This window comes from Echiichthys vipera, assembly GCF_963691815.1.
Source record: "Echiichthys vipera genome assembly, chromosome: 5".
Taxonomy (NCBI): domain Eukaryota; kingdom Metazoa; phylum Chordata; class Actinopteri; order Perciformes; family Trachinidae; genus Echiichthys; species Echiichthys vipera.
In genome coordinates this window covers 5,395,672-5,415,671 of record NC_139830.1, presented here as the reverse complement: position 1 = coordinate 5,415,671, position 20,000 = coordinate 5,395,672, and the positions used below count along the sequence as shown (strand labels likewise).

The following is a 20,000-nucleotide window of genomic DNA, read 5'->3' as shown; positions in this document are numbered from 1 at the left end:
ACAGCGGAAACATTATTCCTGCGATCACATGAAATATTTTAAAAGAACAGAACAAGAAAAGCTAAGCATATGGTGAATACTGCAAAGAAAAGTCTCCAGTTAACGGATTCTTGCCACACACATATATATGAGAAAGATGTAAATGTGTGATAGACTGGGTTTGCCCCTTTATCGAGAGCCGAGGCTTCTTGAATTCCCTTTTAATGTCCTGTGCATTACTGCGAGGGAGGATCCAATTTCACCTCAGTTAATTCAGCAAGTTAACTGAAATCCAATAGGCTGCCAGCCTTCTTTCTCATTCATATGTCGAATCAGCTGGAGGTGGCAGAGCGCCCGAGCCCGCTGCTAACAGTGGGGCTTTATGGCACCCACTCAATAACTTTCGACAAAGTTTGCTTTGGAACCCTGTTATTAACTTCCTGCTTTGATGCGCCGCTGTAGGTTTATACGAGGAGCAGCTCCACAGATATGTGACACAAACTCCCCTGCTCATCAGTTTCAATTTACATGTCAGCTCTGTTGTAATTAATGTGTTTTTTTGCGTTGCTTTCAAACATAAGCGGCGGTAATTGACTTAACTCTCCCCCTCTCTCTCTCTTTCTCTTTCTCTCTCTCTCTCTCTCTCTCTCTCTCTCTCTCGCGTGCGTGCTCACTCTCCCCCTGACTAATGAAGTGCACGTGAGCGGGATCGATGCAGGGTGAAATATGAAAGCTAGTCAGTCCACAGACGAATCATTTCACAACGGAAATTAATTATCAGTGTTATTTTTGGAGGAGCCGAGCGGCAATGAGTGATTTCACAGAGACACTGAGAGCAGCCGAGGGGACAGTTTGTCGGAGTGTGTGGGAGTGTGTGGGAGTGTGTGTGCGCGCACGGTCGCCTGAAGGACAAATAAGTTTGTTTTTGTTGCTGCATTAATGGAGACGTGGAAGTACGAATTAGCACGAAACACTCATGCTGCATGTGTATGGGCTGGACTCACATATGCCAGCGTTTATTCTGGCAGATAGCGGTGGATGTGGACGGGAAAGCTATGGCTGTGAAAGGAGATGGAAAAGGACAGAAGGATAAGACAAACACCGTCTGTTCGCGCAGGAACCAGAAAGCTACTGATTAGTATGGAAGGAGCAGGTCTGGGTGAAGGGAGAGAGGGGTGGAGGGGACAGAAATGGATGGTGGTGGCGGTGGAGGAGTGTCTGTTAAACTGAAAAGGACCTAAAGGGTCACAAACAGCACAAGACAAAAGGAGTGAGATGAAAGGATGCAGAGTATACAGTGTTAATATTAGCATCCCTTTACTTCCCCCTTACCAACCGCAGCCTATACTATTAATAAATTCTCATTAAAAATGATGATATAGCTCTGCCCCCTCCCTCTTTCCCCCACTTTTTTTCCTCCTCCGCACCCACTTTTCCTCCCTCACTCTTTCACCTCATTCTCTCCGTTTGCTCCTCAGACAATGGGAACAAGTTACAGATGGGGTTTCTAAATTAAGGTGCCTCCACCCAACCGTCATTATAATAGCGCCATTGTCAGCGTGCTAGGTTCAACTAACCACGACTACCATTTAGTGTTCAATAATGCTCCGAAATGCACTGTAAAGCTATTACTCCGCTGTTATCTGAACTCAGGGCGTCATAAAGTTAACAGGACAAAGGTAATATTAATGTTTGCAGTCAATGTCTGAGAATGTGGGTGCGTTCGTTCTTCTCCTCGCAGGGATACGCTGATGATAATGTCCTCTCTTTTAAAGATTGTTAGTTCTCACTTACAGACATGAATAAAGGAGGTTTAGGGAATTAAAGCAGTAGTTTGACATGTTGGGAAATACGCTTAAACGCGCTTTCATGCTGAGAATTAGATGAGAGGATTGATGCTATTGTCGTTTACAGTTAGCTTAGCTTAGCATGAAGAATGAAAGCGGAGGAAAAATAATTATTAACACAGAATATAATATAGCTTGTTAATTATAATGGCTGTAGACATTTTTGAGCTCACGCTAAGCTAAGCTAAGCTAAGCTAAGCTAAGCTAACTGTCTCCTGGCTCCAGCTTCATAGTTAGCATACAAACTTGAGGGTATGATGTTCTTATCTAACTCCTTGGCAAGAAAGTAAATACATGTATTCCTAAAGATGACAGTAATTTCCTCAAAAATGTACTCTGTGTCAGCAAGTGTGTGTGTGTGTGTGTGTGTGTATAATCACCTCAGGAAGATTATTTTGTTTGTTGCCATGACGAGAGTTGCAACAACGCTATATAACTTTATGACTTTATGAAGCCTTAACCAAATTCCATAGTATGTCAGTATTCCCCGCTGCATTCCACACACGCAAACAACCTTTGGCTCTACCTGTCGCTCTCCCAGAATGCACTGGTGGGAGCAAGGGAGCGTGGGAGAGCCGTCAGCTGTGACTGACACCCTGTAATTAATCCTGGGAGAGAGAGCGTCGGGAGAAAGCAACACTCACACAGCCGCCACACAACGTTAGCTCAACATGGCCTAAAAATTCACACTTCCTTATGGGGGGATTCCAGAGGGAGACTTAAAGTTTCTCCTGAAGAAAGTCGGTGATTTCTTTTCTCCTCCCTCTCCCGCTCTGTTCATTTACGGCCCTCGCAATTTGCACCGTGACTAATTCTTTTCCTCTTCCTGTTGCTCCTTGGCTTCTATCTCCCTTCTTTAATCTGTCTTTCTCGTTGATACTCTACTTCACTTCTCCATCTTCCCTCGCTCTGCATGCTCCCACCCTCTCCCATTCTCTCCCATTCTCTCCCATTCTCTCTTTCTTTCATCCCTCTCTCCTTCTGCCTTTTTCTATCAGTCATTGTTAGCCGAGGGTTGTGCAAGGCGGACGTAAAGAGCAAGCTAAATTGGCCAGAACATCGACCTCGCTATTACCGTCCGACTGGGATTCATTCAATGTCCCCCTCGAGTCCTCCCTGACCTGCGTTCATTCCTCAGTCCATTCCTCCCTCCTCCAGACCGCTGCTAAGAAAACTGGGCAAAATCTGAGAAACACATCAAGGGCCAACTGAAAGCCCAAAATGGAGAACACCCCTACTTATAACCTGAACGCAGTGGAGCAACCAGCTCCCACGGGTGTCTGTCCCTGGTCCTCATTACTGCCCTGTGGCTTATGTGTGTGTGTATTTATACTCACCTACATTTATTCATGCACTTTTTTTTTTGACCTGAACATATTTCAGCATTGTATACCAAAAGGTAAGTAAATGGTGTTTAGGGGGTATTTTTTCTTTCTAAACCCTCGACTATACAGACGCCTTTGGATCATAGGATATTTAACAACCTTGAAACACTTTAAAGCATGGCTACAAAAGTCACTCACAACAACAGAAGTCGGATAAAATACAAGAACAATAGAGTCAAGCCAGGAAACACAAAAGCAAGACAAGAAACATAAAAATAAACCACAAAAGGTGGTCAGAACAGACTGTTAGAGCAAAAAAGACTCTGTTTTTTAAAAAGTTACGCATGTATCCTGCCAGGTTTCCTGACGCAGGTTGATCCAACGTGTGGGCGGCAAGTGTCTCTTGTTTCTAATCAGGAAAGCGAACGTTTCGATTAAATGTAGCACACATTAATCGCCGACCAAAAGAACAATTGCCGCGAAAGGAGCAAAGATGTGACAGGCGCTGACAGATATGTAATACAGCAGGAGTAAAAGGCCTGCACACAAACACAGTCACACAATGACGGAATTACACAACATCCAGTTTTAATCATCATCTTGCATCGCTAGACTCCGAGCTAAGAGACGGGAAAAGCGTTTTCAATTACCCCCACACACACACACACACACACACACACACACACACACACACACACACACACACCCAATTACCAGAGATGCTGGCTCTTTCCCAGCCTGACCTTCAGCAAGGCAAACTGGGAAATGACTTTAAGAGGGGTTTTTTTCCCCCTTCATCTGCTCTGTTCGTGACTCTGAGTGGGTTTTGAGAGAAATAGAGAGAGAGAGAGAGAGTGAAAACAAGATGTGGATAAGGAGGGATGTGTGAGTGACAGCTGTAATTACATAGCTTTAACATGTGGGTGAGAAGTAAGGGAGAAAAAAAAGTATGAGGAAGGAAAACAGCAGACGACAGACAGGGTGAGGGTTCAAAGATCAGATGTTGGCCGGCTGACGAAGCGGGGCAAAAGGTCAGTGAGGGAGTCGAGCTAATGTTCAGTTCCTAACTGTGGAGTTTGGAACGTAGCAGAGACGGCATGTAAAATACGCCAACTAATGAGCTTTGACAGCTGTTGCTTGCAGCAGCCATACTCAAATGCCACGGTGACTAACTGGACAATAGGGACGAGCTCCGAGATCATGCTCTCCAAATAACTTAATATATAAGCAATGTGACACAACAGTAAGGCTTAAATTAAAAATGCAATGAATAAAATACTTGGGTTTTCATTGATGTTAATATAATATATGTGCTGCTCCTGTAAAGTAGATATTTAATCTCAGGGAGGCACTTCGCTCAAATGACGTTATATATTCTGGTGAAAATGGTATAAAGAATAAACAATACAAACAGCCGCCTTAAAATTGGGTTTTGGAAAAATGATTTACATTAAATTCTGATGTTTTCCAAAAATCAGTGACTTAGCAGTAAAACTTGGGTGATGATGGAAATGATGAGCCCTGTTAAGTTGGTTCAGGGGACCATGATCACATGCCTTAGAGAAAAGCATTGCTGTAGGGCTGCTGAAAACAATTTTTTATTATTATTTTCAGTCCAACGTGGTGTCATCACCAAATATCTTACTTCATCCAACCAACAGTCTAGAACCCATCCATATAACATTTATTTTAACTTTTGACTTTTTGAGGGGATTTTTACTCTAAACTGCTGTGAAATCTGTCTAAGCAGTGGTTTCTTAAATTTGAAAGGCCACAACTATTTAACATTGGGGTCAATTTGAAAACATGGCTTTCGTCCACACGCGAAATGCTTTTTAGGCCACTGAAAACTGATCTTTTGGAAGAATTCTTCAAGGGTGAGGACTGTCAGAAACTATGTTGTCAGGGTTAACATGTAGACAGGGAACATAGAGTTTTTGGCTTGGAACGTCTTCAGTGTGTGCACCGTTATCTCTTTTTGTGAGGCTTCGCAAATGAGGCAATGGCATACGTAGCCAAAAAAGTGCACGTTTTTCACATGAATGTACAGTTACTCTTCCACTATGTTGAGGAACAAACGCATCATAATGCAACAGAGCAATCGATGCACCAATGCAGTCAGATAGCCTTTCAGTAATAAGCGTTTTTTCAGGGTTCTGATTGGCCAAGCCTGCTTTGTTTTGTCATGTTCATTTGGACAGAGATTGTGTGGATGGGATTTATTTTTGGGGAACGAAGGAGAGAAAATCCTTGTTTACAGAAATGTCTGTGTACATGTGGACTTAAATGATTAATCAGGTTAACTTTCTGTCGATTAATTAACTAATTGTTGCAGCTCTACAATTGAGATGTTCGATCATGTCCCTGGGACATTCTCACGTAAACGACTACTCATTTTTCTACCTTCTATTGGTAAATGGTAAATGTTCAATGGCCTTTCTTGTCTTCTGACCACTCAAGGCACTTTCACAGTGTTTGTCACATTCACCCGTTCACACAGACATTCACACTGATGGCAGTGGGCATCTACATACCATCTAATCTAATGTAACCATTCACACCACATTTACACACCCATGCGCAGCACGGGGAGCAATTCGGGGTTCAGTGTCTTGCCCAAGGACACTTCGACATGTGGACCGGGGGCGGTTGGGATCGAACCGCCAATCTCTCGAATGGAGGACGACCCACTCTTCCTCTGAGCCAGTTTGACACAATTCAAATGCGTTGCAACACATCCATAAAAGCATTTCTATTTGCTGGTCCAAGTGACCTCTTTTAGATTAAGTGACACTTGGAAATACAGTGAAAAAAATAACTCAGCAATCATCACTTAGCACCAACAATGTAGCCGACATATTACAATCAAGGATGTTGTAGATTACCGTCTTGTTAACGTATAACTCATATTCTTAATCATGACAGTGTTCCACAATAGAACACTGTTTATGACGTTGCATAGTTGCCGTGCAGCAGGGGAATAATTAGAGGCCGCTGTTGCTTAGACAGTTAAGTGTTATGCAGGAGGAGTTTGGTTGCTCGTCTCATTCAATAAACTCTTTCGCTGAGTGATGAATCCGCAGGAACTTGACAGATCATTCGGGCCAAAAACATGAGCCAACTATGAGCTAAGCAACATAACATAGCAGATGCTGTAGTTGTTAAAATTGTTTTTCATGACACATACTCAGATACACAAACGCCTGTCAGATGTAAGTATCAATGCTATTATTTCCCCGGGAAATGAGAGTGCAGGGCTCCGTGTGTTATGTGTGTTTTCCTCTCCGTGTGTGTATATTTCTACCACTATGAACCCAGTTCTGTGACTCACAGAGGGAATGAGGTCCTATAAAAGGAAGAGGTATCACTAGGCAGCAGTTATCGGTTGATATCACATGCATGGGGAGGGGGGGGGGACCAGATTCACCAGTGGTTGACTCATACCGCCTGATAAAATAAAGTGCAGACACACACTGAGAAGTAGAAATCTCTTCCTTCAGTTTGATGCATCCCTGTATGTAGTCCCCATTTCTTTCTCCTTGGCACCATACCCTCTTTCTCTATCCCATTTTATTCATTCTCTGCATACATCTCCAGCTTTCCGTCTGCCTTTGGTTTGCCACCTTTTTTTTTTTGTCTCCGCTAACATCTTATCTCTATTTGTCTTTCTCTGTCGCTATTGCCCTCCTCTGTTGTTTTGCAGCCTCTCTATGGAAGACTGAGTCTGGGATGCAGCGGTTTATACCCTCATTAGTTCTCTGTCACTGTGACTGATCACTAAGTACCACCTGGAATCAAAAGGCAGCTATTAAACCAGCAGCCGCTTGCTTTATGTGTGTGCAGAAAGGCTGTCTGTGTGTGTGTGAGAGGGTAATTCAGGCTGACATTGCAAGAGAGAGTGAGAGAGAGAATCCATGACCATGTTTAGGCAAAAGCAATCACCGTGTGTGTGTGTGTGTGTGTGTGTGTGTGTGTGTGTGTGTGTGTGTGTGTGTGTGTGTGTGTGTGTGTGTGTGTGTGTGTGTGTGTGTGTGTGTGTGTTAGAAGTTATTTTCCATAATAGTATTGTGTTACTAATAGAGTAACAGCACGCTTGGAAAAATATCTCATACTGCTGGGCTGCCCCCTGAAAGTCGAAATTTCTAATCACCAGTTGGAGACCACTCAGTCGAGCGGCCATTTCTTGTTTGTTTTTTTGTCAGTCTGTGTGTAGTGTACTGTAGTGTACTGCTGGGGACATTTCGTTCCCCAGAAGTAGCTGCAGAGGGAGCACTTCTGGCTTTCAGGCTGCTCTCCGGTACAGGCAGCTGAGTCTGAGTGAGCCGGAGACAGCTGCCCAGGCAGCTGGAAGGAGGAGAAGTCTTGCCTGGTCAGGCTTCGATATAACGTTATCTTCTTCCTTCTGCTTAGAAGTGGTGAATTTACAGCTCACAGCTACTTCATAAGACATTATCTGGCTTTGGTTTGATATCGAGTGTCAGCAAATTATGTTTCAGATCCTATGTTATCATAGTTAGCACGCAGGAGGGCTAACTTGGCGACTGTATGATTGGTACTTGAGACTTGCAAAGGATACACATAGACAGAGATGACTCATTTTATTTTAGATGGTGCTGCTAATGCTCCACCTATTGACCAAATGGCACCAAATTTGCAATGGCCACTATCGTAGCTACACATCCAACAAATGTGGCTGCAATAGCACAAAGCGTTCAGGAAATGTGATTTTTTTTGGCAAACCAGTATTGAAGATATTTTTTTTAAATCTGAAAAGGTTACTCATGGGTGTACTTACGGGTGCAGGGCATGGATGCCGGGTCTGTCTCGGAGCGGAAGTATCCCTTGTCGCAGACGCAGGAGGTGGATCCCTCCCTGACAGAGTAGCTGTGGAGTGGACACTTGGCACAGGAGCCATCAGTGGCCAGAGCGCGGTAGTATCCGATCTTACAGGCTGAAAGATAACAAGAACACAGAGGTCTTAGATGTGACGTCAATATGAAATACAAGTCTATCACGTGTTGCCATTTTATATATAAAGAGGGGAAGGTTCTGCTAACATTGTGGAGGGAAGGGTACTGAGGATACTGTCCATGATGTCTGTATATAATTGCTAGGCAATCCATCCTATAGTTGTTGAGATATTTTAGTCACGAAGTCGTGGCTGCCAAAGCTTTGCACTTGACATTAGCTGTTAATAGTTGTTGTCCAATGAAGAGAAGAAGAGAGCTTTGTGATCTTACCCATTTTCCCCCAATTAGCAACAAGAAAACAATATGCTGCCCGGAGGCTTTTACATCTCTCCCCAGTACTCCCTCCCTTAGTCTTAATTTTCCATTTTCAATGCTTTCTCCCCTTTTGTCCTTCCTCATGAACCTGCATTCGATTATCAAAAGCGAGATAACAGGAGTAAAGGCCACCATTTCCTCTGACAGAAAGAGAAGATCAAATAACTAACCTATTCTCACAAATTTAAGCTACGCTCGATTGGCAAGACTTAGAGCCGCAATGAAACCAGAGCCATTGGCATATCAGACCATTTAACAAACAAATGCCACCGCACCAGGGAAACTTTGTCACTCTCACACTGTTGTTTTTGCCTGACACACATACTAACATCACACTCACACACACACACACACACACACACACACACACACACACACACACACACACACACGCACACACATACACACACACACACACACCTCAGTCTGAAATGGTAACCTAAGTGACACTTTTCCTACTTTTGGCGACAGCACTCGCCTTTCTCTTGACTGACAGTTTGATTGGAGGGCTCGTGTTTCAAGGAGTTTCTCCCTCGTCTATCGGTTTCTATAATGGCCAGGGAAGCCTAGCCGGGTTATGTTTCACCCTCAGAGCACTGAACCAGAAGAGGAGGACAAAAGAACAATTCTCTGAGAGGTGCGGCGCAGACAGTCGCAAAACCGATTGGACTAAATAACCTGTCAATGGGGCTGCCATGTGCTTGGCAGTGGGCGGCGAATGGTATTGGGAGCTAGAGGGTCATTGGTTACGCTTTTGGTAAAGTGGGTGGTGTGTGTGAATGTGTCTGTCTGTCTGTCTTGTTATGATGTAAAAAGACCCATTGGAGACAGTTGGGTAAATTCATACCCAATATAAATCGGATAATTACACACTCGTAGACTGTAATGCGACCCCCTCTGCGCATACACACACACACACACACACACACACACACATAGAGTCTTATTGTCTGCACAAGCACATACACAACCCAGATCAAAAAGTGCATTTGAAAGGCATGGATTGCAATGCCACAGTCGTAAATACATCAGGGGATCCTAAATACAAAAGAACAGTCACGTAAACAAACTTCCACATGTGTTCACCACACTAGAAACCAAATCAATGCCTATCCACACACACACCGCAGTGAGGAGGAAGTTCATTCTCCAACAAAAACACACATTCCCCACACGCTTACACATACAAGCAGAAAAAGAAATCCACAAACCTCCTAAAATACCGGGAAATCCCTCTCTTGGAGGCGTAATAAAGTCAGGCTCTTTGCCCTGCAGCCGCTCTCCTCTAGCAGCTGGATTAGAGTAGCGCGGCGTTAACTGAGCCAGGCTAGCTGCTACCTGCTGAGCCATTCTTTGCCCGTTCCCACTCAGTCAATCATGGCTAAATCCCTGCCGCTTCACTCGCTAACGTTAAGCTAAGGGCCTCTTTGATTGTAGCCTGCAGGGGTGCGTGAAGCCTCCGTTTCTTTTCTTCACGATTGCCAAAAAGAGGAGAGATTAGTCGGGAGGTGCTTTGTGTTATCTCTCTATCTTTGAAGCAATCTTTCAACGCCCAGTCTCATCACTGGAGACACTGGGACTTGTGGGTATTGTTTAAGAGGTTGTGACCGCTTCAGGTGATAAAACACAAAGTTGCTATTAGGGTTTGTACATGTGCGCTGACCAGGAAAAGTGTCCAGAGTTGAGAGTGGGGTCAACCAGCTGTTTGAGATGATGCCCTCTTGCCTAAAGCCGAAGGGAGAGTTAATTGAGTCCCATGCTTCACAGCCTTTGGGCCTGAGCCTCTTTAAAGAGACACAGTCTAAGAGCGGGCTACCTCAAACTGTGCACGGTTGATGAGTTTTTTGCTCGTCAATTATTAAGCTGTCCCAGACTGACCCCAGAGTCGACACAGGCTGTCCCAGAATGCTTTGTCCTACTCCAAATCCCTGTTTCTCCCATGCTCTGGCATCTTCATCTGCGGTATGAAAACTCTGCATTTCAGAAATTGTGTTTGAAGTGTGATGTCAATAGATGAGGGCTTGTTTATAGCAGCGACTGCCCTGAAGAAAGGAACAGTTGAGGGAAGAGAAGAGGTCGATATCCAAGTAGAGCTAGGGAATTTGCTTCCTATTAGGAGTGTGAGTGTATGTGTGTGTGTAGGAAGAGACCGCAGTAGTGGGTGGTCCAAGAGACCGTGGCTTCAGAGAGGAATCTCCCTTAAGACTTGTTGGATTTATCACTGTCCGGGCCAGCCTTGGCAAACCCACCCACAGACGCAAATACAGACACACATGAACACACATGTATTTAGTTTTTATGGGATGTGAGCTGAGAAGCCCTCATCATCTCCTCTCATACAGCTCTAAAATGTCTAACCCAATTTTTCCACACCATCTTTTTTTATACTGTCTTCGCCCCGTCGCTCACTAGCTCTCCTGTGATTTTTTTCTTTCTCACTCTCATTTGCCCTCTATCTCTCTCTCCCACTCTCTTAGGCTTTCTCTCGGCAGGCCTCCTTTCAGACAGAGAGGGGTTTGTCAGGTGCCAAATCCCTGAGCTGAGAGATCAAAGGCACACAAAAGAGACTGGTGACTTACTGTTCTATTCTGGAAAGGCAAAAAATGGAATCCCTCATAGACCGGGACATCGCATTCTTCCCCTTTTTCTCCCCCAGCAGCTCTTTCACTCATTCAATCGTCCTTTCTGGCTTTAGTCTTTTTTCCCTTTTGTCAGTCTGTCCCCCGCCCCATCCCCATCCCCATCCCCATCCCTGTTGTCTCTAAGCTAAAGCACGTTTGGAGGAAAGGGGTGCAACGAGGGTGGAGGGAGAGGGCTGCAGGAGTTAATGAGTAGTTTTGTCCATGTGGTGGGGATTCCGCTGGCTGAATTGGTTGCACCGCGTGAGGGGAGAGGAAAACGGGAACCACTGTTCAAGACTAAATGGTCGCCACAGCCATCTGCAAAAAATAGGAGTACACAAAAGCTAATGACACAATGATAGCTAACCACACGCAAGCTCACTTTTGTTCTGAGTATCAACAACCTACACACCAAGCTTTGAACAGTCATGGATGCACCCTATACTGCCGCCAAATAAAACCACATCTACCCACGCACCCACCCACTGGAGCCCGCAGTGACCCGCATGCAAAGCCTGATAGGCAAGCTATACTGCAGCCTACACAACAAAGTATCCAATACACTGGGGACTGAAAGCATGAGAGGAAACTTGCGCTACAATAGCGGTCCAAAGGAGCCCAGGAATATAACACCCAGCACACGGCACACAATGACTAGGCCTGCCCAGGCAGAACAATTGCTTCTCTTATAATCAAAAAAGGGAATTAAGTTCAAACTAGAGCGTTTTCCCTCCTTTCAAGTCTGCACTTTATCTTCTTTGGGTGATGAAAACTCTGCAACTCTTTTTTAGTCATAACAAACAGTGAGCACTCTTCAGAAGAGCAGTCAGACGCGTCCTCACAAAGACCCTCTTTCAAAAAACCAAGCGATCAGCTTTCAGGACCTTAGGGCAAGGAGAGTCTCTCCTTCTCCTGTACCTTGAGGAGCCAGCGATCTCTATTCAACCTGCCTTTCTGACGTATCCATCTGCCTTTGTGCCTCTTCTATCTCTTCTTTTTCCCTGTGGAAAGCAGTGTGTTGTTCAGGCAAGATTCCTGCAAGGAAGGATTACTATTCCAAGAGTGCTTTGTTTACCCACCGGCTGCTGTCCTGAGCTAGATAAAAAATAGAAAAAAGATTAAAAGTCTTGGATATATAGACTGTCTTTCCCACCCAGACATCGTATAGATACTAAAATATAATCCACATCAATACACCTGAGCCAATGGCATATTAGTAGGGATAACTAGCTACTGACCGTTAGCATCTGTCACTGGAACAGCAGGAGAGTGGAGCAGGTTAACTCATTAATTCTGTCACTGGGGGTTATTAATTACCTCCGGATCTGACTGCAACACACAGCCACACGGCCAGCGAAACCCATCAGCATGATGGATGAGGGACACACGGTCACCGAAAGTGATCACCATGATTGATGACATATACTCGTCACACATCTTGACCTTGACCTAGGGCGAAAAGGTCCCATATTAGAGGTACCTTCCTTTAAAATGCAAAAGCCAAAAAGAGTCGGGTAGTGACATCTGGGTTGACATCCTTACTGGTGTTAATGAAGGCCAAGAACAAAAGCCAGCAAGGCTAACGATGTTAATAACACACAAGCCAACCTTGCTGACAATCACCGCAGCTTTGCTAATGGTGGCCAGTGCCAGGGGGTGCGTGAGTTGCCAGCAGTTTGTCTGTCAAATCCAGGATGATTTATAACTGTATTTTCAGCAGCGCTGATCCATCATACAAGAGCCACCCACGACACATCCCTAATTAAAATGTCTGTACCTGACACATAGGAGCACCAGCCAAAGAAGCAAATGAAAAAAACATGCTGTAAAAATGTAAATTACAACAAAACTACACCTTGACAGCAAAAAAAACAAAAACATAGAGATTTTAAAGCCATCCAACACTTTGAAGAACCAGCTGTTACTTCATGCTGATTTCTTGCAATTTTAGTTCTGATTCAACACAAATTGTTCATAACTGATTTCTTGAGATGTGACAATGTGTGAAACCATTCTGTTAATATACAAGCCAAACAAACAATGTCCTGCTCCAGTGTGTTTTCCTAAAGGGTACCTACTCCCATTTTAAATATATGTACTTTATGTTGTTCCCATGGTCTAAGACAATCAAAAGATACCAGTACATTTGATCAACTCCCTCTAAAATCCCAAAAACTAGAATGCTGTAATGTTATAGATGACAGTGAGCAGAAAGGGGAATGTTCTCAGTATTTCAGTTTCCGAACTGAGAACACTTAAGTGATATAAAGCTAATTTGGCTATAAAAAAGAAAACAAACAATCTCAATCTCCCATTCATTGTCTATGGAGCAGCTCCAAACTTGATGACATCACAAGCTTGAGACTCACATCTCTGGTTTCAGGCTTTGAGAGAGAGTAGCTCGTGTTCACAAATATCGACTAAACTCATAGTCCATGGAAATAACATATTATAATTATTCATTTAGGTGGTGTTCCCCTTTAGGAGTGCAGTGCACTGTGGTGCCACCTATATTGTGACTTTTTGGATTATATAACTTAAGAAATATTGTTCCGAAGACTTCCTGTGGACCAAGGTCTCCACGTTCTTATTGACACGTAGGCCTCAACTTCCTCCCTAATTCCTCTAGCCTGGCCTTAAGAAGGAATATTAGTACAATGGTTATATCGCAAAAATCTAAAGCATTCCACCCAGCCACTTCAGAACGGACAAGACCCCTCCTTAAAAAGTGAGAAATGAGACCATGGCACTGAATGTGAATGTAAGGAAACAAAAGAGACAGTGAAAGAAAGCTAAATGGATGGACAGAACAGGGAGAGGTACAGGCAGCAAAGGCATACATCTTTGTTTGGTGAAACACTGTTTAACTTGGCGAAGCCAGGTTGGGGCCACTCAGATTCCACTTTTGCACCCATGCCAGGTCCACAAAGGTGGCACCACCCAAAGTCGGGCATGGCGCCAACCCACGGAGGACCTTTTGTGACCTTAGATTTGCACATTACACAAACAAAGGCTTACAAACCTCCACACACCTGCACTCTCTCAGGTATGCACACAGAACCCTTGAAAAGGCCCTTTGGACTACGCAGATGTACTTTGCAATGCCATGCATGCATGCAAACACAAAGACACACACACTAAACAGGCTTTGTGTAAGAAGGGTTGGCATTGGGACATGAGCAAAGGAGGGGACGATGGGAGGTAAACAAACGCGGTCAAGGTATTGTCTTGGTCCAATTTCCCCAAGGTCTCCAGGCGCTCGAGTCTCATGTTGGACATGTGTGTGTGTCCATGTGTGTGCGTCCATGTGTGTGCGTCCATGTGTGTGCGTCCATGTGTGTGCGTCCATGTGTGTGCGCGCGAGCAGGTAGTGTATCTAGTATGCTTTCCTGACATTGTTTACAATGACAAGAGCTGCATTTCAATTCAATTATGGAAAAAAGAGGCAGAAAGGTGGGAGGTGGGGGAGTATGCTAATGTTGTTGTGCAAGGGGACACTCACATCGGCACACACACCGGCAAACAATTGGGAGAGCTAAACTATTCTACTAGCGGCGAGTCAAGGAGAATGGGGCAGGAAAAGGGAGGATGTGTGAGGAAAACATACACTAAGAATAGGTAAGGGGGAAAAGGAAGCGATAGGGAAGCAGTCTCAATGGGGCCTCATATCCAATTCTGTAAACAAGTGTAAACCATGTGTTGCGCTGCCGAACAAATAGATAACAAATTACTGCAATCCCCCCACAATGCAACACAAGCTTATTTGTGTTAACTGTACTTTTATACAGGCTTGCATAGCGGATGCGGTACACATTCTAGAGCTGGGCATTAAATCAATGTATTGATTTTGTGATACAAGATTCAACAACAAGTGGTAGAACAAACATCGTAGCTCAGTAAACTTGTCTGGTAAATAAAAAGTTCAACTACTACAGACGATCCCCACATTATATCATTAATATCACTGTTTGGTTGATTTATCTATCTCCGTTTCCAGAAACATTCTACTCCACATGTGTGAAATGTGTGTTTAGTCTGTTTAAAAAAGAGCGACATACTGTAAAATAAAGTGGGACATCCCAAAACATTTACGATCAGTATACACGTTTATTCATTACAGTTACTTTTTACCTGCAAGCATGAAGCTAAATGTAGGACAACATTATTTGAAATATATATCAAGTTTAGGACTGCAACTGATGTAATGCTGAATATCGAAAAATCACCATCACAATTTCCTAATGCCAACAGTTATTTCATCATCATGTTCGGGCAATTGAATATCTCTGTAAATATAAAATGATATTGTTGGTTATGTATTGTAAACCCAGATTCTCAGTGTCAGTTTACTATCAAATAAGAAGAATCAAAGTATCAAAATCTCACAATTGATGTGTCACTTTAAAATGGTTGAAATGTTTATTTTAAAAAAAATAAACTATTAATCCAATACCAAATCAATTTCTGATCATTTGTATCAATTAATCAACTTATCAGCTCTTATTAAGACAATCTACTTAAGATGATCATAATAACCAATTTATATAAACTGTGTGCATCAGTGAATCATTCCTATTCTGGTGTTACTAACTAAACATTTCCAGTTCATGATACTGTCAACTTATTGATATTAATAGAAACTTGAGATACAAGTAACTTTAGGGCTTATTCATAATGCCTATAACTGGATAATTCAATTCAATTTAATTTATAGTGCCAAATCATAACAAAAGTTATCTCAGGACACTTTACAGAGTAGGTAAAGACCACACTCTATGACTTATTTATGATTTACACAGACCCAACAATTCCCCCGTAGAGTACGGTGGCAACGCAAACCTTCCCTATTACAGGCAGGAACGTCAGACAGACCCACTCTCAATCTTTCCATCCTTTCTGAGCTAATTTCCACAGGTGTGTGACCTCAGGTGGCGATGACGGTATGATGTCATTACCACATAGCCATATCACGTAACCTGGTATCCAGATAAATACGGAAATAAAGGGTAAACAATCATCTGCAGATGGGGATTTTAAAAAGACAATCCAGAATAAAAATCAGTCGTACTGGAGAGCATGCCTGCTTGTCAAAGTGGGTTCTCGTCGCTCTGTTACATCCCTCAGGTAAATGAAATCGAAAAGTAGCTCATATTCAAACACACCTCACGTGCAAGTGACGAACGGTGCATCAAATGGGACTGCACGCACACGTGTCAACACTTAAGTGTGCAAAAACAAGCTTACACAAAAACTTTAATTACCTAGTCGTATGTGGTGTTGGGGGTCGAGTTTAACATCGACCCTGCCAGTTTCTCAGAAGCGGCTTGGTGGGTTTTGAGGAGGGGTTGGAAAGGGTCGACTTACGGGTGAAAAGCAAGGTATTTTTAGGTTGTTTGTTTAGGTAATCTACGTGTAGCTCCCAGACGACAGCCTGTCTGGGGCCTCAATGCACCTTCTATTGTGCATGTGTGTGTGCGTGAGGGTGTGTGTGTGTCCCTGAGAACACTGTGCACACCATCGTGTCTCTGCATTGTGTGTATGAATACATGCCGTTATATGTGTGTGTATGTGGGTGTGTGCTCAGTCAGGGTACATAAAAACTTTCCTGGGTCACTAACTCTTCAACAGCTCATGTCAGCCCAATGACAGTCCACTGGTCTCCACTGTGGCTGTCACTGCTTTAACCTTTGACCTCTCCTGGTGTCACTCAGGCCTCACCATACCAGACCTCTCCAGACCACTTTCCCCTCCTCTCTCTCTCTCTCTCTCTCTCTCTCTCTCTCTCTCTCTCACTATCTCTCAAAACAGGATCGAGGTCATCGCTGTCGTGGAAGCCGATACCCCCCCCCTCCCCCCCTTTGACTTTAAACTGTGTCAGCTCCTGTTCGCACGGTATGGCTTTGCATGATGTGTGTCTGCATTCCAAAGTTAGTGGCATATATGTGTGTGTCCACAAACTTTGCAGTTGGGTGTAAGCATTGCCCTCCCTAACCCCAGGCTAGTTGAACCTGGCCTTGGGGGGGTGGGGGCTACAGAGGGTGTAACTGGAGCCTGGGGTTAATGGCTGCTGCTTAGACAGGGTTACTCTGCTAATGTGTAACATTTTAGCCTCTTGCTTTGATGTGAGGACAGACACACAGGCACAGTGATGATAGGAATAGGCAAACAAAGGGCAGGGAGATTCAAATGCACAGCGAGCTTAGTGTGCGGGCACCACTGGAAGAGAGCCAGAGTTGAGTTTCTGGGCTTATGTTTCGTATTTACTCCAACTATGTCTACCGCCCTCTTCCTGCCTTCTCTGTTATCTCTCCTTATCTTTACGGTTTATTTCACCACTTAGGCTAATGCTCCCTACTTGGCAGCTTTGTCAGTGGTTTGAGCAGCACCTGATGCCCTACAGAGCTTCCAGAAATATGTTCATGACTGGCAACACCACGCCAATATTGTATCAATACACACCAAACACACAGGGTCAACATCACACCAACACGTAGAAAGTAGTTCCAATGAAAACACTTGAAAGTCAGGCGAAACAACCCTACAATGCACACAGGTAGTGAAATTGCCGGTAACATCAACCGCAGCTGCCAGAGGTCGCGACACAACCACGCTAGGCTTGTTCAAAGAGCGATCACCGTCTGTACCCATAACCCCCCACTTCACCTTTCACATCCCCAGCCGTTTATCAGGGCCACTAGACAGGAGTCAATTCATCTTCCTCTCTCCTTTACGCTACACACACTCCCTCTGTCACACACATTCACGCTCTACTTGGATATCTACGTGCCTCCTTTTTATTTCAATCAGTTTCTTTTCTCTCTATCTCTATCCTATCTGTCTTGTTCTGTTTTCTGTCTTCCCCTCACATTTCTCCGTAGGGTGAGCCTTCAATGGATCGTGTCTCCTCATTTTTTCCCCTATTCCTCCCTTTTCCAGCAGTATTTGACAGCTCACTGCGGATCAGGAGAGATCAAGGTCTCTAATCCCAGAGAAGTGCCCAAGCACGGACACACCTCTGCCTTTGGCCGGAGATCTGCTGCCTCAGATTTCCGGTGCTGCGAGGCCTTCACATCCCCAAATTACATTTCAGCTCTCCCACAGAGAGGTTACACCTCCCAGGCAACCTCATGGTGTGCTCGATACACATGTAGTTTGCATGCCGGTGCGCATACACATGTATTCACAGCAAGAGGTCAGCTACCTGATCTCAAAGTTCTGGGCTGAAACCAAGTATATGTGCATCTGTGTGTGTTGCCAAGCAGTTCCTACTGGAAATTCCTGGAAACCTCTGTTAAGGGAATAGTTCACGCTCATGTCTGTCCAAAGGTAACCCCCAATGCTCACTAATGGACATGTTATATCTATTTTTTTTATCCATCATAATCTGAAGTGTAGAACTGAAAAGTTGTGGTGTCAAGATGGATTATATCCTGAACTATTTTTTGGCCGGACGGAATGATTTCCTGGAGGAAAATAGGGCACCTTGGGAGTCGTGGTCGACTTCCCTCCTTATGTTTTCTATGAACACAGCCTTGTACCTCCAAGTCTTCCTCAACGTCACCGTTTTCTAATGCACCTGCGCGAGTTGTACGGCCATTTTAGCCCCGAAGTGCCCCAAACTCATCTAACATTGTCATGCAGGTAATGAACATGACTGGATATCCAAAATACATCCTCCTACTTTACAACTCTATTATTGCATTGACCGATGAGACAACACTGTTTCTTTGCAACAATCTGCCTGTATTCCTCATTCTTCTTCCTACATACAAATTCAAAGTGTGTGTGCGTGTGTGTGTGTATTTTATCCAGAGAGAATGAGCCAGTGTGCCATTTCCTCCACCACCGTGATTAGAAAAGGGGGATCTCAGCTCATTAAAATGGGCACGACGTCCAGTCTCAGGGCACATCAGATTACAGAGCGTCCTTTTATTGCAAGGCTTTTTGTCATAACCCCTAACTGATTGCCACGGAGCAGCCTTTGATTTGGCCACTGAACTCTGCGCCCCCTTGAGAAAAAGGATGACGAGCAATGAGAAGAAAAGACCACCTACTATCACACCCGCAGTATGAAGGGAGCTTAAGATAGGAATCAGCAGGAGAGAGAGAGAGGGAAAGAGAGGGAGATAAAACATTTTCAAGGTGTTTGCAATCAGCCTCCTATTGTCACATACCGAGGGAGAGCTGGCCGTCCATCTGAAGAGCCGCCGGGCTGCTTTGTCTCCGGGCTCAGATCGTGCAACGCGATTGGAACGTTAATAGAAGTTCATGATACAACATGTGATATGCCTGCTGCGACAGATGCACAGAATAAATATAGGACAGATAATGGTTCAGACACACAAACACACACACTCTCTGTCCGTCCGCACACACCCAGTCCTCGCGATCAGTAACACATTGCCCACGATCAAAGGGATTTCCGTGCAATGGTGAACCGACGGATGAAGTGTAGAAAAAGCATGGTTGCCAGACTGCAACTAAATCTCTTTCCACTTCACTTCCCCCCATGTTTTTTGTGTCTTTCTCTCTCTCTCTCTCTCTCTCTCTCTCTACCTCCTCATCTCCATCTCCTCTACTCTTCTTGGCAAGAGAGGTCTGCTCTGCCTCTCTGTCAGCACAAAGACGGTGACAGAGGCCCTTTTTCTCTTTCATAACCTCCCTCTCTCTGAAACAGTCCACCCTTGCCCACTTGATCGCTGTCCACTTCTCCCTCTGTCCGTCTTTCTCTGCCTATACATCCGTCCATCTCTCTTTACAAACTCTGCCTCTTCCCTCGGTCTGTGAGGCTGAGGGAGAAAACAAGTGGTTTGTGGAGGAATGGGGGAAGGAAAATTTTAAGTGAGCAGAAGAGAAAGAGAGGGGGCAAGAGAGCAAGAGGGAGAGTGTGCGGGATAAAATGGAGGGAGAAGAAGGGAAACAGCCGGAGGAATGGGGGAACGT

The 20,000-nt window shown here is 44.4% G+C and overlaps 1 protein-coding gene across 1 annotated transcript in view; it reads right to left on the bottom strand.

Annotated features, from left to right (window-relative positions):
- Positions 1 to 20,000, bottom strand: part of LOC310947469 (ephrin type-A receptor 4) — a 57,149-nt gene that overhangs the window by 25,924 nt on the left and 11,225 nt on the right. The window contains exon 4 of the mRNA XM_083914257.1: positions 7,947 to 8,102. Within this exon, the coding sequence (XP_083770383.1) occupies positions 7,947 to 8,102 (156 nt within the window). The remainder of the gene's footprint in view (positions 1 to 7,946; positions 8,103 to 20,000) is intronic.